Genomic DNA, 24,363 nt, shown 5'->3' with positions numbered 1-24,363 from the left:
TGAGTAAAGCTGTCACACAAATTCACACAGACTATTGTTTCCGTTATTACACTTCAACAAAAACTGCTATCTAAAGCCAGCCGCTGCAGATTCTGTCTCGCTGTTTGTATTTCAGGATCACTTATACAGGACTCTTCGTAGACTTCAGAAAATTCTCAAGATTCTTCTGAATTACTATGAACCAAATTGGACCCTTGTGAAAGTATGTAAGAGACTCCTGGCACCCTCACATTATTGCTATAGTCCATCTTTGGCCTCTTTCACGATCATTTTGGAAGGTCCAGCTGAATTTTTTACCACATGGGCATCCATAATCTAAAAATATTTGCGCAACTGAGTTTTCTTTTATCATACTTACAGGAGTTCATGAAAGTGAGTGCTTTTTTCTCTCTCTCTACCTCTTGCAGGCTATCACTAAGTATACCAATACTCCTGACTTGTCATAGAGTGGAATCTTTTTGAATGGACTCGCCGAGTGACTCATTATTAACCGTCCGGCCCCACGGCGGCGCCCCGGTTAACCGAGCGCCCGGGCCCGAAGCACGGTGCAAGACTCGGGCCCCGGATTTCACGGAACCCCGGAGCAGAAGAAAGCATCAGATATATTTTGTCGAGATCAATATACGGTCGCTAAGTTGAAGACATATAAGCCGCTTGTTGATAATATCAAGTTTTGATCTTTTCTCGTCCGCCTGGCTACACGACTTGGTTTTGCCGCTGTCAACTCACTTGCCAATTGCAACGTATCACTCTATCCTTAACTTCAAGTTCCTCGTTCTGAACTCTAAATTGCAATAACCATGGACAAAGAGAAGATCACGAGCTTCATGCTCACCCTGGGGCTGATGCAAGATCAGGTATCAGATATCCATCAGCGTGTCCAGGCAAGCCAGAATTACACGGAAGAGCTGCTGGGTGCCCTGTACCCGGCGAACGTCTTTTTGCCTGAGACTGCCGGTTACTCTTCCTGGATCAACAAGTATTTGTTAGTCTCACGCGGTCATTATCATTACCATCACTCGGTCTCCAAACATCTCCCATTGCTTTGCTGACTTTCAACAGTGGTTCCCGGCCGCGCCTGAACGCATCCGCAGTCTTCACCCCGGAGAGCACGGAGCAAGTAGCCTCCTGCGTGAAGATCTTGGAATTTTTCCAGAGGAAATTTGCTATCCGTGGTCTCGGATTCACCACTCACCCTGGAATGGCTGGTATTGAGGACGGCGTGCTCATTGCCTTGGAGAAGATGAATGACTTGATACTCAGCTCGTCAGGTGAAGTCGTCAGTCTGGGCCCTGGCAACCACTGGGGCCGAGTCTATGAAACTCTCGAAAGTCAAGGCCTCGCAGTCACTGGAGGAGAAATGGCTGTCGTTGGCATAGCTGGTCTCTTAACTGGAAGTACGTATCCCCTTGCCCACTTGCCTGAAGTCTTCCTCTTTTCGTTTTGTCTGCTTGCTTCGAATGAGATTTTGAGAATCAAGAGGAGAAGATCTCTGACCAACTTTTCCAGATGGTCTGTCCTACTTCCTCGGCAGCCGTGGTTGGTCCAGCGCCGACGTAACCAATTTCGAGGTCGTTCTCGCCGGTGGAAACATCGTCAACGCCAACGCCACAGAGAATGCAGATCTCTGGTGGGCTCTCAAGGGGGGCTCTAACAACTTTGGCATCGTCACGCGTTTCGACATGAACACTTTCCCTCTCCCGAACGGCGTATTTCACGGACCGCTTTCATACAACCCGAGTCAGGGGACCGCTGCCCTTGGAGCTTTCTATGACATGCAGACTGGGCCTCTCCTCGAGGATCCACACCTCATGGTCACTTGCATGGAGATGATCATACCTGCGATCAACCTCTCCATCATCGACCTCATTCCCTTTACGGACAAGCTCGACTTCACTGGTGACTATCCGCCCGCCATAAAGCCTCTGTTGGATATTGGACCGGTCGCGACGAACATGTCCCGTATGACACTCACGGCATTGGCATCGCAGAACATTACCCCGGAGTTCATGGGTGTTTACACGGCACGGTTAGCAAATCAATTTAGATTTTGCCAGTTATACACGCTAATCAATCGTGATATCGCAGTATCAACCGAGCAAACATCAACATCAAGGCAGACAAGGAATTGTACAAGGAGATTTCCGCGTTACTTTTCGCCCACTATGAGTCCTCCACGTTGGAGGGACACACCATCGCCATGTCTTGGAACCCCATCACTCCGTACACCATCCGCGAATCGAACAGAAAAGGTGGCAACCCAGGCGGCTGGCAGGATATCAACCAAAATTGTGAGATCATGTCTTCACCTTAGAACCTGAGTCCTGCGAAGCCTCTACTGACTCACTGGCCGCACATAGCCCTCAACTTCAGATCCAACTGGGACAATCCTGCCGACGATGCAGCTGCTCTTCAGATGGATGAAGATTTCATGGCCAAGATGACGGAGATGGCTCGCAAGCGAGATGCTCTGATGCCGAACCTGTGGATAAACAACGCTGCGCAAAATGTCGATGTCATCAGGAGCTATGGGGAGGACAATTTTCAGAAACTGATAGCTGTGTCTGACAAGTATGATGCGGAGAAGACGTTCCAGCGGCTCTGCCCTGGAGGTTATAAGCTTGGGGTCTGAGTGGTGTTCTTAAGCATTGTGTAGAAGTTGCGTCTTTCGTTTCCTCTGTTTTGTTAGATACGCACCCTATCTGATGCTCACGTTAGACAGCCCCCTTTTCCTAAAATATGGAAAGAAAATATCTTATCTGATAGATTATCTTGTATTTATTGTAGGATTCTCTTGCTAATCAAGATCTTGATGGTGCTCAAAGAGCATGGCAACATGACGTTGAACATGACGCCGTTAAGCGCGGATACTGGTGCAATGATAGAATCTCATGTTCTCATGACAGTGAGTTCATTTCGCAAAGACCCATCCGGCACATGACTGCACTCTCAGAGGAAACTGATGTCTGCGTTGACCTGGAGTACGTTTCTCATCATTTCCACAATCATCTGAGATAAATGACCAACAGCCATCCTCAAAGATGGCGCCGAGACAGTTCCTGGCCCGTGACTCTGAATATAGTCCTGGAGGTGGTTATTCATGCCTCGATGAACGGGGCTCATGTCGTCTGGGATGATGGGATTCGAAGCAAAAAGCGTTGTTTGAATCTTCTAAGAATTACTCCCAAAACTGAAATCCGTGTCTCGCAGAAAGTCCATCACAGCCTCGTTATTCTGAAACCAAGACTCCAGTTCAACTTCGTTTCCCACACGCGCCAAGGGCTGTGTTGCAGAAGATCTACGTTGTGTTACACCGTTGTCTCTCGCCCCTTCAGCTTCCGCAATGTCAACCATCCCAGTGCCAAACCACGGCATGTCGCTGGCTGGTCGTTGCTGGTCGCCATTCTCCTGCCCAGGCGGCGCGATACCCAAGGCCTCCAAGAACCAGTCCATCTCGGGACCGGCCTTACCGTGGCCCTCCTGTACGCTTGCCGCGCAAAGCTCGACATAGCGGGCCGCGATGCCGTGGAGCGTGTGGAACAGGTGGTAGGCCTTGAACGCCGCCTCGGAAACTTGGGCGGCGGCTTGGATGGAGTCGGAGAATTCCCCCAGACGGCCAAGATCCGCCCTATCTTGCGTCTCTATGACGTGACAGAACATGACAATGAACGGTACGAAGGGGGCGTATAGGATGGACCTATCGCGTTCAGCATTTGTCTGTTTTCAGGTGAAGATTTGGACGAATAAGCATGCAAAGGAGTGTTTACATACCACTGAAAGTGGAGTGGGAAAAAGATGTTATCGTTGCCGCTCTTTTTGATGATGCCCACGCAGTCTCTGTGTTTCTCTAGCGCAGATCGAGCGGCAATGACGCAGTCGAGGCTGAAAGTTGTCGTCGAGCCTGGAGGTCGTGGCGCGGCTCGATGGACCAGTGTGAGCAAAGACAGACGCAACGTCTCATCTGACAAGGCATAAAAGTCCATCAGATCTTCTCCCGACTTGTCTTTTGACTCTTGTAACCATCTTCTCTGTGGTAACGTTAGCAACAAAACAGCCTTGGCCTGTCTGTTACTCACATTGGTCTCCCGGGTCGCTTCCTCTAATTTTTGCATATCAGACACGAGACTCTGGACCCGAGACTGTCGAACAGCATCAGGTTGAGTGACAGAGTCCGGGCTGTAGAGCAGCTCGTAGATATTCCCTTGGCAACGGGCCGTCTCGACCCACAACACCCAGTAAGCCAGTGCCGGCTGCTGATGATGGTCGTTGATGGACGGCCTGCTAGTCGTGATGGTCCATTCAGGAATCGTGGACGCGCGCCCGAGGCGGAGCGACAAGCTTTTGTCAAAGAAGTAGGTGCTCCAAAAGAGAAACTTCTTCAACTTTGCGTCCTCTTCGCTTTCCTTTTTAGCGGGGGAAGCTCGATGGTAGCCGAGCGATTGGCACAGCTCCGACGCCTTTGAGGACAGTGACCAAGCCAGAAATGGTTTCGAAAGCTCGATCGAGTGAGAGGCCTGTAAGATAGTTAGCGAAAGTGTGTTTCGATTGATACGAAAATCGCATACACCAAAGATGAGAGCAATGACTGTCTTCGAGGTTGCAGGGAGATGAAGTGGCAGACCGGTGAGCGCGGTTTCGAGGTGTGCGCGGCATAGATTAGAATACTTGAGGCACCTTTCCTTCTCCTCTCCCGATACAATATTGCTGTAGTCCTTAAAAATGGAATGGAGGCCGGCGGTGACGATGATGAAGTCTGCTTCAGAATACTGTTCTGAAAAGTAGACTTCTAGGCACGTATTTGAAAACGTGTGCATTGGGAGGTAGTCGTATATCCAGCCTGTTCCAGCGAGTCGTTGTGCTATTCGAGTCATTGTAAGTATCAAATTTCACCATGGAATAGGGGGTCATCTCGAAGCAGGAACTCACAATCGGCAACGCGAATGACTTTAACAGTCTCTTGTATAGGTGGCAACTCGCATCCGTAAAAGCTTGGCCGGTGAACGAGTCTGGCGTGGGGGTAAACGATTTCGTCTGTTACAGCAAGTTGTTTGTAGGAAGAAACAATCTGAGAGAGTACTTGGAGGTTTTGTTGCAGCGCTCCGCCAGGATTGGTACATGATGGGGAATCACCACGAGCAACCTTCTGTATGAAGTCATCGGCGAAGGTGAACTGAGCAGCCAACGATGATTCTCCCTCCACCACCGACGATGCCGCAAGCCCAGGATCAGTCGTCAGAGTCCCCTGGCTACCACTTGGAGACTGAAGGGATGCATTGGAGGTCGGTTCCGCATTGAGTGGAAGCTTCTGAAGCAAGCCAACAACCTGTTCCAGTCGACGGTCAATTTGGTCAATTTTCTTCTCGCTAAGAACGTTGACAGTAGTCGTGTCAGCTCGCTCTTAAGTCTGTGAATAGTTCTGAAAAGGTCTTACTACTGTGAAGTCAATAGAATCCGGGTTTTCTTCTCGCGTGGCTTTAGTTTGTCCGTATAAGTACACTGAGTGTTGCTGCCGGCGCAATGGCTACAAGGCTGCTCTCTATCGCAGCGAATCTACCATAAGACATTAGACCGTTGTGGATCGGTGATGGCCGGTCTAGAGCCTATGGGGAACATGGTGCTCGATGCAACCATGTCCCGCGAAAGTTCAATGGCATACCTTACGAGCGCGGCAAGTATCGCACTGCCAATAGGTTAACCAAGGCGAACACCGCGAACTTCTCGTGCAGCTCTGAAGAGTAACTAACAGATCGTTGGAATGCAGGTGGTGTAGACGTCGACGTCACCGCTGAAGGCTCGCCTTCGTCTCCAGTCTCTTCCATATTCGGATGGGACGCCGGCTGGCTGCATGTAGAATGGGGGTGGGTTTCGGTCTCCGGGGGTTGACGGGAGCGATCCAGCAAGGGCACACGAGTGGTCAATTTCACTCTTTGAATGTAACTGAAGACCCTCACAAGAAATCCATGCCGTGCCGTTTCTTCGTTGCCAGTGCTCGTGTGGTGTGGCAGTGAAACGCCGGTGACTCAGGCCGTGCGGGCCCCGGGTCCCGGGGTTCCGCGAGTTCCGGGCCCCGAGTAGAGTGACGATTGGACGTTCGGGTCAACGCAATTCCCTGATAAACAAAATGGACTGGTCACCGTATTGGAGGTAACATTTCTGTATTCGTTCATCTTTTCTCTTCCGCGAACAAAGATTTTGGGAATCAAAATAGCTGAATCGCGAACAAAATCATTAATCCTCAAACGATGCTGAGGAATGAATCATTTGGTCGGTCGGCAACAAGATGACCACATTGGCCTGAGAAAATGAACCATCAATCAATCCCCTCATCATACGTTTCCTTCTGTGAAAGAATCTATATCAGTTGCGAGTCAACCTCATGTTTAGCGCAGTGATTATGTTTTTGGAGTCTGCGGATGCAGAGTAATCCCTTCTCTCATCAACGTCCTTGCTCTGGATGTATTCAATCAGAGTCAACGCACGATAACCAGGCATCGCCCTCTCAAGAAAATTTCATGTGCCCTGGGTAAATATAAACCTCTGTGTGATGCTATATTTCAAGCGTTGCAAGCCGCAAACTTCCACATCCATACTCTGAAAAATTCTGCTCATTGACCGTGAAAAGAAGAATTGTTCTTTTGGTACTGATACTTATATTGCACTGCAATGCGTGGCAATGAAGTAGGACTCGGCGGGTTGAAGGCAGGGTGCGCGCACCAAGGATTCGCGGATCATAAAACCTCAACTCAGCACACATCAGGTCTCTCAGCAGCTAAATGAGAACGCATGAACTTCTATTGGCCAGTCTCATTCATATGGCGATCACGAGCTACGCGTAGCCCAAGACGGCCGACGAGATCAAGATTCGTTCAATGACTTACACCCCATGTGTACCATCCCGCACTTATTCAGGGCCACAATACAAGGTCGACCAAAGAAGAACTATGAAACTCAGAATGTGATTTTAGGCCCCTTGAAAGTACCAATCAATATCTATATTCAATAATCAGTGGTGTATTTCAGTAATTAGACCAACAAAGGCATAACCTTGACGTATCATTACCAAAGGCTCCTCGAGCGGATTGAGATAGCCCGACAACTTCAACTAGAACACAATTATATAGCATCAACAGATGCATAGACATAACTTTTCTTCGACAGTGCCGAGCGAGCAATCCACAGGCAAAACCTGTAGGCCTATCTTGACGTTGGATCGCGCAAGACGATGTCACGGTCGAAGGCTAAGATAATGCAAAACGCTCTGAGAGATCTTCTCAAAACCCGTACAACTTCAACGCACAGCTCCGTCTTCGAATATGTCACTCACGCTCTGTCCTCCGTCCTTCTCCACGCATGGCCGTTGTAGAAAACATGAATGAATCTGAAGGTCTACAGTGGTCCACGTTCGATCTGGATGCCGATAATGCGCTTGTGTCACAAAACTAACCCCCAAACAGCTGCAGGTTCATCTCAGAAGGTATTTGGTTGAAGATGGCGGATGAATGAGTCATAGACGGTTCAAGAATGTATTCAAAGGTTCCAGCTAGCTTATTCATAGTGACGGCCCCTGTCTTTTCCAACAATGATTGACTGTAAGTTTTCCGATTATTCTCGTTCTTAAGCATTCGATCCAGACGGAGGTGGAGCCGGACTCTGCGTCGTAGTCTCCTATGGTGCTTAAGCCGCAGCTTGGGTCCCATCCTGTGCAGAATCATCCTTATCTGCCGTCCCCGGCTTGCGTCCCACCAAAAAGTACCTTAAATAACCCATTAGCATCAAATCACGAGATCGCCAGTTGAAGCCCATCAGCCAAACTCACATGGGCACATAGGCATGATACGCCCTGTTCTTGAGGTCCTTCCGCACATCGACCAGAAACACCTCAACTTCGTCGCGCGTCCATTCGTACGCCCGGGTCAAAGGCGCCATAGCCAACCCATCCGCGGCCATCATTGCGTTCTCGTGGTTGAACATGCCAAGCTCCTTGAAATGGGGATCCTTAGGCCACGTCCCGAGAGGCCACTTATACTTGCTCAGTGTAACATTCTCAAAACCGATGTCAATCATGAGCTCCTTCAGTTCGCTAGCCACGACGAAATTGCGACCAAACTTGGCACCTGCACCTCTGAGAAGCTCAGCGAACCGCACTAGTGCGGAATCGGCTGGCAATGTGTCGTCATCGGACAGGAATGCCATTTCGGCTTCTTGAAGCTCGAGATAACCGCCTGGTGTGATGTTGCTGCAGATGTCTTAGTGAAGAGCTCTCTCATCGACGACATCAAGTTTGAGTCGGAGTGGTGGAAGCAGAAATATCAGCGGAGTAAAGACTCAAAAGGCGGAGATATTACTTGTAGCAATTAGTTATGTACGCTTTCCAGTCGGCGAGACTCGACGTCATGTGACGGCTGTGAATGTACTCGAATGGCTTGGAGTAAGTCCATTCGTCTTCGATGTCGTCAACCTCGAACTTGACGTTTGGGGCCACGCTGGATGTAAATATAAGAATCTTGGTTTGTATAATACGAGTGGTTGCGCCACTTAAGATCGCATGCAAGAAACACTTACAAGTCAGGTTGCGTGGGAGACAAGTCGACACCAAGGACCTGAACCCATGCAATCAAAGTTTGTCCTCATGAGGCCATACAGCTGTCTTCTGAACTTACCTCAGCCTCGGGGTGGTCATCTGCGTACTGGATAGCCCAGATACCGGTGCCGGTGCCGATGTCAAGAGCTCTCTGGACCTTGTACTCTGGGTCACACGGTGGTGCGAGGCCAAGCTTGCCGCCCAGAGTCAGAAGCGCTAAGTGATGTTGCAGGTCTGTCATCAAGGTCAGAAAACTGAATGCTAGGAGAAATGCGAAAGCCGTAGAAGATGGAACTAGCGGGCCAGTGATCTGTGAGGAGAAGACCATAAAGCTTACGTACCTAGTCTGTCATTCTCCTTTTCATCATTCGGAAAATGATATTCTTGTCCAAGTCAGCAGCGGTACACGGTGTAGTCAACAACTGAGGCGGAGGACTCACTGCCCTCCTTGTAGCGGTGATAGGTTCTGCCATTCTCGAAGTGATAGTCGCGAAGAGACTCAGAAAGGCTGGTGCGCGAGGAGGCGATGCTCTACGCGCGTACGCCATTTATCAGATTCAGAACGATGTCAGGTGCGCGGCCTAGAACCCACCTGGACCTCAGCACCGTCTTCAACCGGGTTCTGCGTGGAAAGTCAGCAACGATTGAGAAGAAAGACGCAATGGTGCCATGGCAGTCTTGGCGAAGACTCACATTATCCTCGGCTCCGATTTGAATTTCGTGATCGACCTGAGCCATCGTTTGTTCCGTAGAAACGACCCTGACACTGCGACAACAGATCGGACTGGAATCGAGTTTCGGTGCCGATTTGGACCGGCAAAGTTGAGAAAGTTGAGAAAAAGTCGAGATGTTGGACAGAAAGAGAAAGACTCGCGGGGGGGGATTGTGCGACAACAGGCAACCCGGAACAGACGACCCCTCCTTCATGACCCAAGGAGAGGGGCGAGAGATCACAGATCCATATCCAGAAAAGCACCGCCAGGACCAAACATGCATATGCAGTCCAACGGCGAGGTTGTCCCTTTACGTTCTGATGTGGAGTCCGAGGAAACAACATGGCGAATGGGAGACTAACGTTGGTTGAACAAGACAGACGAGGCTGCATGGGCGACGCAGCTGCCAAATGTGGAATGTCTCTCGGTCTGCATGCCCGCCTCCGAAAGAACGTTTTCTCAAGTCCCGGGGAATTGGCATATGTCTGTCATGTTGTGATTCTTTTCCAATATATCTCTCCATGCTATTCTTTCTCTCCGCATGCATGGTTGTTTTTTCTGGACCATAGATGCTTTCTCCCGTGATATCGTCGTAACTGTCGTGAAAATCGTCGCCTCCTCATCCTTTACCAACCATAGATCAATGCCAAACATCTCTTGTATAAATCCGATAGCAACATCCCATCAACCGGCCTGCTTTTCCCGTGGATGCACCAAAATCATACCTTCAATCCCATTCTGCCGCTTTTAAGCAGCAATCTGCGGAACTCCAACAGCCATCCCCGGCCCGCCGCCGCCGCCGACATCGACATCCATCCCCTCCCACGGCAGCTCAGGCACCCCAACCTCAGTCATAACCCTCGCCACAACGCTCTCAAAGGCGTCCCGCTCGATAATGGCCCCGAAGTGGATGCAGTCCACCACACCGCAGAACTCTCTCTTGAGCGCCTCGATAACGGGTTCCTGCATCAGCGCCTGCGCGCCGTACCGCGCCGCGAGCTCGAACCACGCCTGCACCGGCGTCAGCTCGATGTCGCCCGGGTTCAGCGTCTTGGCCAGCGACAGCAGTGACCGCAGCGTCAGCGAGCTGCCGGCGCCCAAGTGCGCGTGCCACGTGTGCTGCGTCTCGACCTCACGCCGGCGGATGGAGCGGTACACGCGCTCCGGCGCGGAAGACATGCACATTGTCGAAGCCATCATCGTGTGGCCCGAGGCGGCCTTGGTCACGTCGGCGTGGCGCGGGTACTGGCGCGGGTGGAAGTGGTCCCAACAGATATGTTCCATCCTGTTGGATCGACGTTAGCATATAACGGATCTGCAAAACCTCTGTAGGTTTGTTTGAGGGGGCGCTGAAGAGACTTACGCAAGGATGAGGTTGATGGCGATTATCTCCTGCTCAGGAGACAGCTGATCCGGCGTAGCAGGTCGCAACGGTGTTGAGGAACTGCTGCTAGTGGACGACGAGCTGATTTGGAAGCACGGCGTGCCAAGCGTAGCGTCCTTGCTCATCGTGACGGTAATGTCGCCCATGTCGACGTTTCCGAACAAATCGGCAGGCGGATACGGGTCGTAATCCAACGGCTGCGCCATCGACACATCCTCCGGCAACATCTGCTCCTCTTCCGCGCTGAACACCTGCGTATCCGTCTGCTCCTGCTGGAACTGTTGTTGTTGCTGCGGCGGCGGCGCGGGGACGTGGGAGTGCTGCGGCTGGCACGGGTGAACCTCCACAGGCTGCTGCATCACCTCCTCGTACGACGGCTCCTCCACCGGTGTCTCCTCCGCGGCGGCGATCCTGACCTCGCTAACGAGGACGTCCTTCTCCTTGCCCTTCAGCTCCTCGGGAACCCTCAGCCCCCTGGCCCTCAGCGCGCCCTTCATGCCCTCGTTGTCCCGGCGGTATGCAAGCACCTCCTTCTCTGCGGCGGCGATCATGTCCCGGAACTTGCACACGTCGAGCTCGAGCTGCTTGATGTAGTTTGCCTTGCGCGTGCGGTGCTGAATCTGCGCCTTGCGGACTTGTTGCCGTCGAAGTTTCGCCTTTTCTTTCGCGTGGTCCGCGGTGGCAGACTCAACTGGTTTGCAAATGGTGAGGTTAGCTTGCTTGCTCGCTCTCTTTTGCGTTTAGTAATGTCGTCTTATATAATGATAATTCGACGAGAATATCAAGGGTTCTGAAATTATCAAGGAGGATGTAATGAAACGGAACGACATCTCCAGAACGTAAAACAAAGGTAATGAGACATGGGGGTTCGCGACTCGTGGTTCGATGGAATCTTTGGTGTAAGTGCCAAAGTGGGTGTGTGCCCACACATAATGCGGGAAGCAGAGCCAGCAGACTTCCGAATCCAGCAAGTCTGATTCCAGAAGCCAAGGAAGGGGTTCAGACCGAGATCTTCGCAAACCCGGTAGCGGTGTACGCATCGGGGGTGCAGCAAAACCGGTCGTCTGGTGGTAGGGGACCACACCTTGGAATCAAAAGCCGGGCTGGGAATGCAGGGACACGCAACACACCACAGACACTCACACACACACTGGTGCACTTCATCGTTCGCGAGGTCCGCTGGGGGAGGGGAAAAGCGCACACACACGCGCGCGCCTCCAAAAGATTCCCAACGCAACCACGCCATCTCGCCTCTTAGCGGCGGGAAAGACGCCACCCGTGCTGGCTGCGATGAGGAATCATTGCAACAGCCAGACCCAGAAGACAATACGATCGAATCAAAAAAGCAAAGACCCCTGCTTGCCCACTCTCGACCGCTCGGCCGTGACAAATCAATTACTGTATTCCAATGCAGTAAGACACAAAAAAGGTCGACATGCAGCGCCGTGGAAAAGGTGAGATGATCGCCAGAGAATCCCAGCAACGCGGCATCAAGCAAAAACCCCCATCGAATCAGGGAAGAGCCGCGAATGAGAATGGATGATGGAATCTTGATACCCGAAAAGGGGGACAAAGTCTGCACGAAATAAATCGGAACTCACATGAACCCTGTCGCCGCTGGTCCAGCGGCTGCGGAGAAGCACTGCTCGTGCTGGTCGCCGTCACCGCCGCCGCCGACGAAGAGGGACCCGACGTGCCCGGCGGCGGCCCCTCAGTCACGAACTGCACCCGTCCCGCCCTCTCACTGTCCTTCTCGCCCTGCCAGTAATCCGAGAAGGAGGGCCGATTGAAGTTGTTGTTGTCAACGTTGCTGCCGCCCCTGTCTTGCCGCTGCCCCTCCCCCGCCGCCGATGCCGCCGATGCCGCCGCAGCAGCCTCATTCGACAGCCGCACCTGCTGATGATCCGCCATAACCGCTCACCGAAATGTCTGATGAGGAATCAAACAGCTCCAAAAGAGAAGGTCGGTCCGGGCGGAGGAGTGCGAGAGATGGCGCCCACAGAAAAAGACGGTGAGAGGAGTCGTTTGTTTTAAGAACCGGCGATTGGACCCGGAGATATGGAAACGAATGATAAGAGCAGCAAATGGTCCGTCTAGATATGCTGTTCCGCTGAATCCGTCCTCTTGTCTAGACGAAGAAAAATCTCCACGCGGGGCGGGACGAAAAAGGCAGAAGCGTTGGAATGGGGAAATCGCAAAGACTTAAGAGAAATAGGCGATTCCAAATTCCCATCCTCTCTCCGCACGCCACTGGGGAGGAGGACCCTCACTCGCCTTTTTTTTTTTTTTTTTTTTTTTCTGCTACTGCTGCCGCTGCCGCTGTCGCTGCGTGGGATGGCAAGAGGAGTTAGCAGTACCTAGGAGCCCACCCAATGTACCCTCAGTCATAACGATCCGACGGGAGACGGGGAGGGGAGGGGAGGGGAGGGGGGAATGTGGTGCCTGTCGGCGCTTGCTTGACATCAGGGTTTGGCTTGACGTCCGGGGGCTGGCTGTGTCCTGCTTCAAGGGGCGGAAAGAGGAGAGACCAGACCAGGGGAGGAAGGGCTGCCAAAGGGCGCTTATCCAGTTGTAGAGAAGCGTCGTGCGACTCCAAAGCACCTCCCCGAAAAGAAGGGCGCTGGGGCTGATCTCACGTGCCTTGGGCGGCAGAGCTGCAGTGTCGCGGTTGCAGTGCAGTGTAGTGTGTAGCGTGTAGCGTAAGTGTGTAAGCTCAGCTTTGGAGATTTGCATTTGATGGACCGGACACTTTATCCCTTTTCCGCCTCAAATGTCCATGGATGACAATTTCTTCGATTTGTCAATGAACACGGGGGAAGGAGTTCCAGCCATATCACTGCCTCAGCCAACGTTCGCTAGAGGAGACACTGCTGAATATTGGCACCCGGTAAGATGGATTGTTTTTGAAATGACTCTTCATTTTTCAAATACGAGATGGCCTCGTGTACATCGACTGCTACTCTGACTCTCCTTGCGGATCTCCGATGAGAGAGAGGCTGAAATGCTCATTTGACATCTCCCTTCATCTGTCTTCTCGTCAAACGACATGACCTAAACACACGCCCAACGCCTTGCGGGAATCATATCTCCACTGCCAAATTGGCCCGAAATCGCTTTTTGTTTTGCCGCCCAACGCCGTATTTGATGCATCCTTCGAGTGTCCCCATTATGAGTCCTCAATCGTCGTCTTCGTCCTCGCTGGCCGTAGCTGTGTCTTCCTCCACATCTGTCTCGGGAACATCGTCCTCCTCCTCATCACTATCATCGTCGCCAGCCTCCATATTCAGACCCGGGATAGCTTGGTATTGTACGTAGTCTCCCTGGATCCAGCGCTTGCTTACAGGCAGCTGGTAAGGGTCAAAGGGAAAGTAAGGGTCGAGCTGGTACGACTCCTCGTCCTGTGCTCCGGAGCCTGTGTCCCGGAGAGCGCCTCCTGTGCCGTACGTGTCCGACACAAACTGCGACAGCCTGATGCGCTTGTTCTCCTCCAAACGCGGGAAGATATACATCAGGCCGAGCTTGTGGGCCAGTGTCGCGAATTCTTCGACGATCGCGGGCGCGCAGATCTTCAGCGGGTTCATCTTGCAGTACACACTCGCCGAAAGCTCCTCCCTCATCCCTTGCATCCACTCCAGCTCGTTGCCAAGGTATGATGCGGGGTCGTCGCGGTCGACAAACTCGGGCGTATCCACGATCAGGTCGCGCCAGCGGAAGCAGAACATGTAGAGCGCAGCTTGGACTTGCGCATAATAAATTTGGTGTCGTCGCAGATCAGGTCCTCTCGCGTCAGGGTCGTGCTTCACGCGGTAGATTTGCATCTGCTTGAGCAGGAGGGCGAAGACGGTGCGGACCAGGTCAGGCGGGACGTGAGCGCCTCTTGCCATGAAACCCGCCAGGTATGTAGCCGCTGCCTGTCGTACGAAGCTCGGTCGGTTTTGGGAGCCAAAGATGTGCATCAAGCTGCCAACGAAGGTATCGCGCAGACGTGCCGACATCTGGCCGAAGTGAAAGAGGAGGAATTGTGTGTGGCGAGACTTGTATGTTGGCAGAACAATCTTTCCGAAAGACTGCACCAACAGGGCATAGCGGCCCCATGCCTCGTCTGAGTCGGGGTTCTCGAAGAGAGGTGTGTAGTGATCGAAGAGCGTATCAAGGATAGCGTCCAGCTTCTCGACGTTGCCCTTAACAACGCGGACCTTTTCTTCCTTATCGTCAAAATCCGAATCATCACTGTCGACGGACTCGTCGTCGCTGTCCTCCTCCTCGGCTTCTTCATCGCCTTCCCACGACCCAGTGTTTAGTGACTTTCCAAGCGCGTATGCAACCGATGCCGTGAGGTCGTCGTCGAGGTCGTCAAGATCCGTCTGCATCTGGACATCGATCTTGACTAGACGCGAGAGGAGCACGTCGATAATGTCAAGGTCCAGCTCTCCGGCGTAGTCAGAGAGCTTCAGTAGGTTGATGACGTAGGAAACGAACATCCTCTTCGGGTCGTCATCGAAGGGAAACTTGGTGTCGAGCAAGTTGCGGAGAACGGGGGTGGCGGCCGCGAACATCTGAAGGAGGTACTGCAGACCGGTGTGCAGACGTTCGCGCATGGTGGAGCGGCTGACAGGAGGAAAGTCGGCAACGCCCCATTCGGACTGCCTGGAGTGGCAGAATTTCTCGACAATCATGGACAACACATGCGTCAGATAGGACCCCTGAGCGCTAATGAGGGCAGCCAGGAACTGGATGTAGACCTTGAAGAAGTCTTCGTCTCGGCCGAGCCAAGAGACTTGGAGAACGGTTCTCACGAGGCCATTGCAGGCCTTGTTCTTCAAGAGAGGGACGCAGCTAGTGAGCGCCAGAACGTAGCACTTGAGCTCCTGGGGCTTGAGGGTATCCTCGTCTTCCCCAGCGACAGGCGGCAAGTATCGCTGCTTATCATTGGCAAAGATCTCCTTCAGATTGTCGTATTCCTCGTCCTCCCCCATGAGGTGCTCCTCGAGAGCTTTCCGGACTTCCGCGTTTACCTCGTCCATCGACCGACCGCCGAACTCGAAAACGCGGTTGTTCATCTCGTTGATGAAGACCTTTCTCCGCTTGGTCGGGCTGGAGGGAGGGTCGGCTGCGACCGAATCAAGCCCCGCATCGTCTGCTTTCCGGCGGCCCAGCACGGAAGGACGCAAAATACTCTTAATAGGCGTCGCTGTTCTCGGTGGCGGGCCAGACCGATGTCTGGAAATGGGGGTGAAGGGTCGCATGGAGATAGTCGTGCGTGGTGGTCAAGGCTCGTTTTCAGGCGCTTGGAAGGGAAACTCGCAGAGTGGCGGCACGGTGTCGGGCTTTTCTCATAGACTGGTAGATGTGTTGCGCAAGGATTCGCAGAAACACGTCATGCATATCTGGTTTTTTTGTGAAAGCAGCGTCGGGGCGTCTATTGTCCTCGAGATGTTGCTGGATTGAGGTGGCGGCCGACCGAGAGATCGTTTCGGCGGTTTGTTGCCTGGAAAGTTTGGTGATAGGTCAAAGGCTGCCCATCACTTTTTTTTTTTTGCTAGGTAGGCGGCGGCACGGATTTGTTTGGGCCTTGCATCCACTGGCTGGATAAAATTTTGAGACTGGAGGGGCTGCGCACGTGCCCAATGCCGCACTCAAGACCCCTGGAGTGGTTCTTGGACCGTGCACCTTTCGTCACAGGAGCCTTACACTTTTAAGTGGCTGATGAGAAGCTGGGGAATTGTTGACATAGTCTTCTCTTATTGGACATGTTGCAACAGTTGCCTGCTAAGCCGTTGTGTAAGTCGAATAAAGCATATGGATCGTTAGATCCGCAAATCATGAAGCTCGTCGTATGTCATTCATGGTTGAGAGTCATAATGAGTCCCCATTCCAAAGTGGCAAGAATCTACGCCAAAAAAGTGATTGCGCGACAGAATGGGACTGGAATTAGAAGCTATCTAGAGTGCTGGAGCTATCTGCTAAGGAAACACGGCCCGGGTCTGTTCCGTTAGCTCGAATGCTTGCTGAACTGCTCTCTGCCAATGCCGTAAGACCACTCCTGGGTCTGACATGGCTGACTGAATCGCAACGCGAAAAGGGGGAATCTATCAACAGCCAATTGTTCAAAGGAAAGAAGATATTCCTGTCCAGTCGACGCCCTTTTGGGTAAACCTTGCTGCTCTCCGACCTTGACGTGACTCGACGTGACTCCTGGGGCCCCTCATATACACCTGTATGCCCCGCCGTACCTTTTTCAATGATAATAGAACACTTCCCGGCCCTGTACTTATACACACTTGCACGTATGTCCAGGTATCGTCTTTGGCCGGGCTTGTACGTTCTCAAGTCGCAACCTGTACATATATGTCGAGAGTAAAAAGGGTGTCTGCAATCCTAACACAATACACTGCCACAACCGCAGAAGTTCACGCAGAACAGACTAGTAGCCGTCCGCGCCACCCGTGCCGTTGTGTCCGGTCTGAGCGCCGTACATGTAGTTCGGGTCGGCACTGCCGTCACCCTGCTGAGCTCCGAGAACGTTATTCTGAGGCTCAGCCTGGAAGCTTCCGGCGCCGGCTGGCGGGTTAGCGCCGTATCCGCTGCTACCGGGGCGGTGGGAGCTCTCTCCTCTGTTGGACTGGGATTGCTGCTGATTCCGTCAGTCAGGCTCCAATTGCAAAGTTGACGCACACAACGTGTGGCAGTGTCATATCATGGCTATACGTACTTCCCGATACTTCGAAAGGTAGATCTTAAGTGCCTCGGCGTAGTTCTCGAAGCCCAGAGATGTCATGGCGAACAGGATGTCTTCACCGTTGACCGTCTTGCGCTTCTCTTGGTGGCACTTCTCCGATGCTGTGATAGGTCAGGTTTCTCTTCTGCGAAAATCCTTGCTGGCTAAGGGGGAGCAACTGTGGAGCAAACAAGCTTACCTTCACTGGTGATGAATGAGATGAACTCGCTGACGCATTCTTGCATGCATTCCTTCGCTTCTTTCGCAATCTTTGCATTCTCGGGAAGAGCATTCTTCATAATGCGGGCGACTGGAGCAAAGTTTCGTATGTTAGCGTCAAGCTCATCATATTTTTCGCCACTAGAAGCGCCTGTTGCTTCGGGGGACTTTGGCGACGAATCGTGAGACATGACGACTCGAGAGCGCAAAACAACCGTCTGAACCTTCGCGCCTCAAACACGAACAGCAACGGAAACCAGACAAGCGAACAGCACGCAGACAATCCAATCCAGTCGAAAGACACCGTTCACGGAGTTTGCTGGCGCATACGAACCAAAAGTCCAAACATCGTCGTCGTCGTCGTCAGTGAGAAAGGGGAATATGGCTTACCATTGGCTATGGGCAACCAGCGGTCCTGTTCCTTGACCTCGAACTCGGCGTAGGCCAGGCCACCGGACTGTGGGTCTTGAGGCTCGTTCATTTGTTCCTCTTCCGGTGATTGTACACCTTGCTCGACATCCTTGGGAGGAGATTGGGGGGAGTCCGACATATTTGGCTACCTGCAGCGGCTGCTGGCGTTCTTGTAATTTGCTTGGGTTCTTGCAGCTCGCACACACGGGCTTGGGATGATGTGTCCCCTGACACGTTGCAGGACCGTAGGGCTTGCAAGTCTCGCGGCTTAGCTGCAGAAGCGTGCGTCAATCCTGCCCTGGACCCCTCGGCTTGTCCTTGGGATGGATTATTTTTACTCGCGATCCCCTGGCAGGCCCTGTCTTGACTTCAGGCTATGACGGATCGTCCTGGGGTTGGCCTGTCTGCTGCCTTGACCTGGCAGACTTGGGAACAGAGACTGGGAAAAAAGCGGGAAGAGGGTGGCTGCGTCTGCGGGTCCCACAGGAACGGCTGTCCTATTGAGTCCGAAAGAGGGTAGCGTTGATGCTTCGTGATCGCCCTGCTGCAGCTGTGGGTATACGCGCTCCTCCGGGTTGGTGCTCGAAATTCGGCGCGCGGATTTGACCCGTTGGGTTGGTGTAGAGAGAAGAGGAGACTGGGTTCGCGAGTCGCAAATGGGGGGGGTGAGGTCAGGTCGAATCAGCAGCCCCGAGGCGAGAATACGGTACTTTGTTCCTGGTAGAAGGCGATGCGGAGTGCTGCGTCGAGGAGGCGCGTGGGCAGCCGGTCTGGTACCAGTAGAGATGCTTGTAGTCCGTAGTCGTCGTGACTTTGGCGGAGCTTTGGGCGCGCAAGAGTCGACCTGTGGTTACACACCGGGCTATCGGACGGGACAGCCGTAGGTAGCGGGCTCGAGAAGTAACAGCTGCAAAGTCGCGTCAGAGAAAGCTTCGCTTGGCCCGAACAGGATAGGGAGTGACGGGAGTGGGAGTGCGACAGCGACTGGTGGGAGAGGAACAAGCAGAGAAGGGCGACGGCGCGTGGCTGCTGGTGTGTATGGAGATGGGGCAACGTGAGGGCACTGGACTGGAGGAGGGGGGGCCCCAGGTCAAGTGCCGTTCGACAGGGTCTGGAAAGTTTTTGGTTTGTTCCTTACAAGATTCAGGGTGTATGAGTTGTTCGATCGAGGTCGCAATAGAGCCTAACAATGCGCCTGGTTTCTGGCGGATGCACCTGTACGTGTTGATGGCTGCAAGAACGTGGGGTTCGCAGTTGGTGCAGAAGGGAGAAATGGAGGAGAGTGGGCAAGAAGGTGCGGTCAACAAGACCTCCAGCGCATTAAACACAATAACAATGTCCATGTCCTCCCAGGTCGCGAAGCCCACCACCCGTTTTATCGATAACATGGGCGGTACTTGCCCGGGCTGAGCCCTACCACCAAAGATTGAGGTACCTGTCAGCACCACTGTCCCGTCCAAGGATTAGCGCGGTACCTCCAGCCCCCCATCATCCGATCCTCCTCCCTAACAACGCGGCTGAGAAGATGCGCTGCTGCTGCGACTTCGCATTCTCCATATCTCTTGCGCGCTCGGATGTCCCTCGGCCGTCGGGTGTCTGACGACATACTTGGATCTGGGCCCTGCTGTTGCTGTCAGACGAAAGCTCAAGCAAAGACGAACCACCACACTGGCGCCTTGACGATGCGCGAGGGGATTCCCAAGAGACGACCAAGAAGAGACTGCCACTGCCCGCCGTCTTGTACCGACACTCCCGCCTAGCAAAATTTGATGTGTCATTGCATGCATTTAATGCTGTATCAACACGGACTCTTTCTATCCTGCCCATGCTCTGGTATATGAGCGGTGTAGACAGCACGAAGCCACTAAGCTCGGAGGAGGGTAGCAAACACGGCTACCTTGCCTTACACCGGCGGGCGGATGCCAAGCAGGACATGCAAAGCAGTACGACGGACAGGACGGGGACGTCGACGCAAGTTCCTGCTTCCTGCAGACTTGCTGACGGGATTGAAGGTGGAATTTGATGCCCCGTCCTTTGGTCCTCACCCGCGACGGGCGTCGTCGACGCAGCAAAGCGATGCAGCTCTCATCGCAAGCAGAAGCTGTTCCGTCGACGCGCCTCTTCCTCTTCGGCCGTGCGACGTTTTAGCAGATTGGGCTATCCATCCGCCGTCGCGATGAGATCGAAATGGAGGGCGACGGCGCCGCTTGATTTGACAATGGCACCATCCAGAGTAAACAAGCCATCGAGCCTGTCACCTGTCGTCCTCAAGTCCGCCCCCAACCTAACCGGCACAGTCAGGCACGGGGGAGGCTGACAGCAGCCTAAGGAAGCGCCCCGAATGACGACGGCCGACCGTTTGGGCCGAAACCTGCGCCTTGGTTGGCGGCAGCCTGCCTGCGAAGTACCTGCCACCCATCTTGGCCAAGGTACGGCAGTCAAAACCGCTCCTCCAACGGGCAAAGGAGGGAGCTTGAAGCTTGAAGCTTGGAGCTTGGAGCTTGGGCGCGAGGCTGCGTGACACAAGCTCGATTCGAGCATTCTCGGCCAATGAAAAAATACCGATAGCTTCCTGTTTTCTTGATTGGCACAAAATCCCCCAGATACGTCAGAAGCCCTTCAGTCTGTGGCCGTTTGTGCCAACGACAACACGGAGAAATTCTTCCAATGCCCGCGGCGAAGCGCCGGTCACCTATCGGCGGCCCATCGCCTTACGTCTGACCCTGCATGCAGTAATGGACAGACAGACAACCCGCCCGGCCCAGCCAGTCGTCCACCGCAGTCACTAGGCACTGCGACGACTATGGTTGGGCTCCTTTAATTCTGTCGGGAGCCAATAGCCCTCTAATTGGGTTGGGCTGGGATTGGACGACTTTGGCAGCATCATCTGCGTCTGCGTTCCGCATCTATCTAAAAAGACCATCATATCCGATGCACTGATTTCTTCTCTAGTTTTCCACAACCCTTGTCCGGATGATGCGGTTTCCACCCCTCCTCCAACGGCTTTTTTTTTTTTGTCGCTCTCGAGAGGGGTACCACATTCGGTCTTCCCTCGCCTATGCGGGTGAATTCGACTCTGTCACAGCCGTAATGGTTGCATGAGTTGGCTGCGCTTCTCTCATCCTGGAGACATTGACAACTCAGAGCCACATTTCTACAACCCCCGGTCGTCCACAACGTCGCCGAGATGCAACCGGTGTGCCTCGCCCTGCCTGTTCTCAAACGATGACTGCCTGACGGCTTCATCGTCATGACATGCGAGAAAATGGAACAATTCCTATTGCATCTTGGAGCATCTCGCTAGGCATGATACACATCTACCGTCACAGGCGATGCCGGGCGCGCCATGGAGGTGGGATCTTGCCAGCCAGACGAGCAGTCTTCGATGCGGTCCGTCCGCGACTTTGGCCATAACAGGCAATCCAAAAATACGGACAGCCCACTCTCTAACACGGTTGCTATTTTACTTGCAGGATGCATCTCACTAAATCGTACCGTGAATAGGCGGGGTGAATGTAGCCCACGGGATGCCTCCCACATCTAGCCCCTCACGCAGACATCAAGCTGCGTACCATCTGTTGGGCACCGGCAACGGAACTCAGCCGCGGCTTCCAGAATACGCATGATATCACGCCCGGGGAGCATCCAAGATGAAATCAGTCCATCATCGCAGCCGTCACGTTTCATCTCTCGGCAATTACGAATCGGATGCCTCCGCCATTCTGTGGCTAAGTCTTGATCGGCGCCTGACCTACCGACGGGCAAAAGCAGCCTCGGCCGGATGGGCCGGTCCGTCGCCTCCACCCCCGCCCGCTCCTCCGACGAGAACACGGCAGCGTCGCAGTCCTCTCATGACCCGGCCCTCACGTGCGGAAGGGAAGGTCTGGATGACCTAGTTGCCCGAGCTGACGAACTGCCGTTCCATCCAGAAGACCTGACCACACCACCATCACTGGGCCGCATGGGACGCAGCCAGTCAGCACGCCTCGTCAATCGGGGTATTCTCAGCCAGCCATAGCAACCACCACCTGTATGTCACCTTCGAGTAGGGTGGTGTGTTCGTCTGACGACCTTTGGGACATAATACTGTTGGGCACTGAAACGCCCTTGCCGCCGGGCTGTATTTGTTGCGTCTGTGTGCCTATGGCGCTGTACAACGCATTGCTATCACTACACCACCAACACGGCCTCCATCGCGATGACCTCTCCCGAGAATTGTCGTGTTTTCATCGGAATCTTGCTCGCAACAAGCGTAGTGCAGCCTCATTCTTTCATCTTGCAAACGTATCGAGACATCTCACATCTCATGGTCTCTTGTAGCATGCAACGACAGCTCAGCATCGGAAGCTCAGACGTGAAGAGCTAATGCCCCGAGCCGCTGTGAGACAACCAGTCCTTCCTGGGCACGACTTTGGCAAAGAACGGTCGTCAGGCCTCCGAGACAGAGTGCCAACCTACAGAGCCCGCCGGTCGGCTAGCATATCCTCAGGGTCTCAGTTCTGGACAACCTGGACATTGTTCTTCTTCTGCGACCCCAAAGCCGTCAGCAAACAGCCCCTCAATGACGTCGCCCACCCGAAGGGAACCAAAGTGGGCTGATGGCTCCTTGCCAGGCAAAAAAACATACCTTCCACTTCTCCAGCTCATCCTGCTTCGTCTTGTACTGCTTGACCAAGTCCTCCAGAACCTTCTTCAGGCCCTCCGAGTTGGTTGTCAACGCCGGCAGGACCTCCTTGACCGTCTGCTCCATCAACACTCCGTTGATCAGGCGGAAGGCCTTGCGATCCCCGGATAGCGGCTGCAGCGTCTCTAGTACGAGCCTGTATTCTCCCCCGTCAGCATGACTCTTCTGCCCATCTTTCTCTCTCATGTCTGTCCCATGATGTAACAAGCGGTGTGATATGTGAAGATGTCATGTTGCTTTCAGGGGGGGTCTTGATGAGGAGCGGTGTGCGTGGCGACTAGGACCCGGCTCCAAGGAGAGTTCATGACACCCCCGGACGACGTAGTTGCCTTGCCCCGCGATCCTGCCGTCATGAAGAACACCAGGGGGGAACCATCGCATCAAGACGGCGGGTGAGTGGAATGAGGAAAAGACGCACTTATGCTCTTCGGCTTCTTGCTCGACATCACCGATCTTCTGCGCAATCTGCTGCAGCGTGTTCTTGTAAATGCCATATTGCGTTTGCAAATCTGTAGTAGTTTCAGTACTGGACGGCCGATGGCGGGGTGAGATTTGCTTCACAAAGCACCCTGGGAGCCATGCATTGGCCTTTGCCTCAGGACACCCTCTGCGTCGTGGAAATGGAACTGACCTTGCTGCTTCCGCTGGCTAGCTGCTGGCGCCGACATCTTGACCTAAGCTTCCGATCAGCGCGACGGCCGATGTATACGTGTATGAACAAGGAAAGAGTCGTCGACGGGAGACAACGAGAGTGAGGGCCTGAAATGAGCCTGTCACCCTACCACCAACTGCGGTGGAAGTTCTAGAAGGCAGTGGTCCGAGCTTTTACCGCAGTGCCCACCGCCCCCCTGGTCACGGCGCGGCGCCCGTAAAATCGATCAAAGCCAGGCGCGGCGAACCAACCGCTTCTCGCCCCCCACTAGACGGTGGTCTCATCCAATCCCTCGCCGTCCATTTAGCACTTTTCCATATCGAATTTCTTTTGCGCCATTCGCATCACGACTTGCATTGCCAGAAATTACGAAACCCTCTTCACGGCCGAACGTCCCGCATTCTCGTGTCACCAAATCTCAGTACAGTCGCCCGTCATGCATCCCCATCTGCACACTAAGGACAACTTCGGTCAGTAGAACCCCTCCTGCACCGGGATCCATCCCCCACGCCACCATTCGATTGCGAGCCCACGGCGGGGCTGCAACATGCAGGATTTTGAATTCGCTGACAGAAGTCTCTTGGAACACACAGAGTGCGAAGACGTCATGGTCGCCCTGGAAGAATGCCACGCCAGGGGCTTCCTGCACAAGGCCACCGGCGGCTGCAACGACGCAAAGGACAAGCTCACCCAGTGCCTCAAGGGCGCGCGCGCGAGGCGCACCGAGGCCAACCGCGCGGCGGCGCGGGCCAAGAGGGAGGAGCGCGAGAACAGGATCAAGGAGCTGAACAAGTCCCTCGGCCTCGATTAAGTTGACTTCGAACAACCCCCGAACGAAACGAACGAGTCGGACGGAACGAGTGGCGGCATTGTATGATACAGGGCGAAAATCACAACTTCATTGCGGGCTCGGCGTCATGGAACAGGTTGCATATTCACAAAAAGAGCGCGGGACAACTGGGTTCAGAGGTACATCCTGTCAGGGAGTAATGTTGTACAAT

At 53.5% G+C, this 24,363-nt stretch overlaps 9 protein-coding genes across 9 annotated transcripts; 2 read left to right on the top strand and 7 right to left on the bottom strand.

Annotated features, from left to right (window-relative positions):
* Nucleotides 1-800: 800 nt before the first annotated feature.
* On the top strand, nt 801-2,632 carry sol5-3 (Bifunctional solanapyrone synthase; the record flags this gene model as incomplete). Its single annotated transcript, XM_037316115.1, has 5 exons — nt 801-985; nt 1,063-1,397; nt 1,510-2,029; nt 2,089-2,291; nt 2,361-2,632. 5 exons carry the CDS (start codon nt 801-803, stop codon nt 2,630-2,632), a joined length of 1,515 nt encoding a protein of 504 aa, XP_037186182.1.
* Nucleotides 2,633-3,171: 539 nt separating this feature from the next.
* On the bottom strand, nt 3,172-5,819 carry CGCA056_v000853 (putative transcriptional regulatory protein; the record flags this gene model as incomplete). The annotated part of the gene is made up of 6 exons (XM_037316114.1): nt 3,172-3,697; nt 3,772-4,028; nt 4,077-4,514; nt 4,566-4,858; nt 4,927-5,363; nt 5,662-5,819. The coding sequence occupies 6 exons, from the start codon at nt 5,817-5,819 to the stop codon at nt 3,172-3,174; spliced, it is 2,109 nt and encodes a 702-aa protein (XP_037186189.1).
* A 1,855-nt stretch (nt 5,820-7,674) lies between these two features.
* On the bottom strand, nt 7,675-9,319 carry CGCA056_v000852 (Secondary metabolism regulator LAE1; the record flags this gene model as incomplete). Its single annotated transcript, XM_037316113.1, has 9 exons — nt 7,675-7,753; nt 7,817-8,236; nt 8,367-8,483; nt 8,563-8,600; nt 8,661-8,815; nt 8,923-8,964; nt 9,022-9,112; nt 9,174-9,203; nt 9,275-9,319. 9 exons carry the CDS (start codon nt 9,317-9,319, stop codon nt 7,675-7,677), a joined length of 1,017 nt encoding a protein of 338 aa, XP_037186188.1.
* Nucleotides 9,320-10,041: 722 nt separating this feature from the next.
* On the bottom strand, nt 10,042-12,589 carry CGCA056_v000851 (uncharacterized protein; the record flags this gene model as incomplete). The annotated part of the gene is made up of 3 exons (XM_037316112.1): nt 10,042-10,579; nt 10,658-11,369; nt 12,280-12,589. 3 exons carry the CDS (start codon nt 12,587-12,589, stop codon nt 10,042-10,044), a joined length of 1,560 nt encoding a protein of 519 aa, XP_037186187.1.
* A 1,265-nt stretch (nt 12,590-13,854) lies between these two features.
* On the bottom strand, nt 13,855-15,924 carry rrn3 (RNA polymerase I-specific transcription initiation factor rrn3; the record flags this gene model as incomplete). The annotated part of the gene is made up of 1 exon (XM_037316111.1): nt 13,855-15,924. The coding sequence occupies one exon, from the start codon at nt 15,922-15,924 to the stop codon at nt 13,855-13,857; it is 2,070 nt and encodes a 689-aa protein (XP_037186186.1).
* Nucleotides 15,925-17,102: 1,178 nt separating this feature from the next.
* On the bottom strand, nt 17,103-18,165 carry NFYB (Nuclear transcription factor Y subunit beta; the record flags this gene model as incomplete). Its single annotated transcript, XM_037316110.1, has 4 exons — nt 17,103-17,309; nt 17,391-17,518; nt 17,596-17,706; nt 18,006-18,165. The coding sequence occupies 4 exons, from the start codon at nt 18,163-18,165 to the stop codon at nt 17,103-17,105; spliced, it is 606 nt and encodes a 201-aa protein (XP_037186310.1).
* A 532-nt stretch (nt 18,166-18,697) lies between these two features.
* On the bottom strand, nt 18,698-19,414 carry CGCA056_v000848 (uncharacterized protein; the record flags this gene model as incomplete). The annotated part of the gene is made up of 2 exons (XM_037316109.1): nt 18,698-18,933; nt 19,165-19,414. The coding sequence occupies 2 exons, from the start codon at nt 19,412-19,414 to the stop codon at nt 18,698-18,700; spliced, it is 486 nt and encodes a 161-aa protein (XP_037186311.1).
* Nucleotides 19,415-22,519: 3,105 nt separating this feature from the next.
* CGCA056_v000847 (putative prefoldin subunit 2) lies at nt 22,520-23,378 on the bottom strand (the record flags this gene model as incomplete). The annotated part of the gene is made up of 4 exons (XM_037316108.1): nt 22,520-22,552; nt 22,654-22,846; nt 23,129-23,219; nt 23,342-23,378. The coding sequence occupies 4 exons, from the start codon at nt 23,376-23,378 to the stop codon at nt 22,520-22,522; spliced, it is 354 nt and encodes a 117-aa protein (XP_037186296.1).
* A 420-nt stretch (nt 23,379-23,798) lies between these two features.
* On the top strand, nt 23,799-24,173 carry CMC2 (COX assembly mitochondrial protein 2; the record flags this gene model as incomplete). Its single annotated transcript, XM_037316107.1, has 2 exons — nt 23,799-23,832; nt 23,956-24,173. 2 exons carry the CDS (start codon nt 23,799-23,801, stop codon nt 24,171-24,173), a joined length of 252 nt encoding a protein of 83 aa, XP_037186297.1.
* Between the last annotated feature and the right edge of the window lie 190 nt (nt 24,174-24,363).

The sequence above is a fragment of the Colletotrichum aenigma genome (assembly GCF_013390185.1).
Source record: "Colletotrichum aenigma strain Cg56 chromosome Unknown KSG_Cg56_contig01, whole genome shotgun sequence".
Lineage (NCBI taxonomy): Eukaryota > Fungi > Ascomycota > Sordariomycetes > Glomerellales > Glomerellaceae > Colletotrichum > Colletotrichum aenigma.
This window is presented reverse-complemented; position numbering and strand designations above follow the sequence as displayed.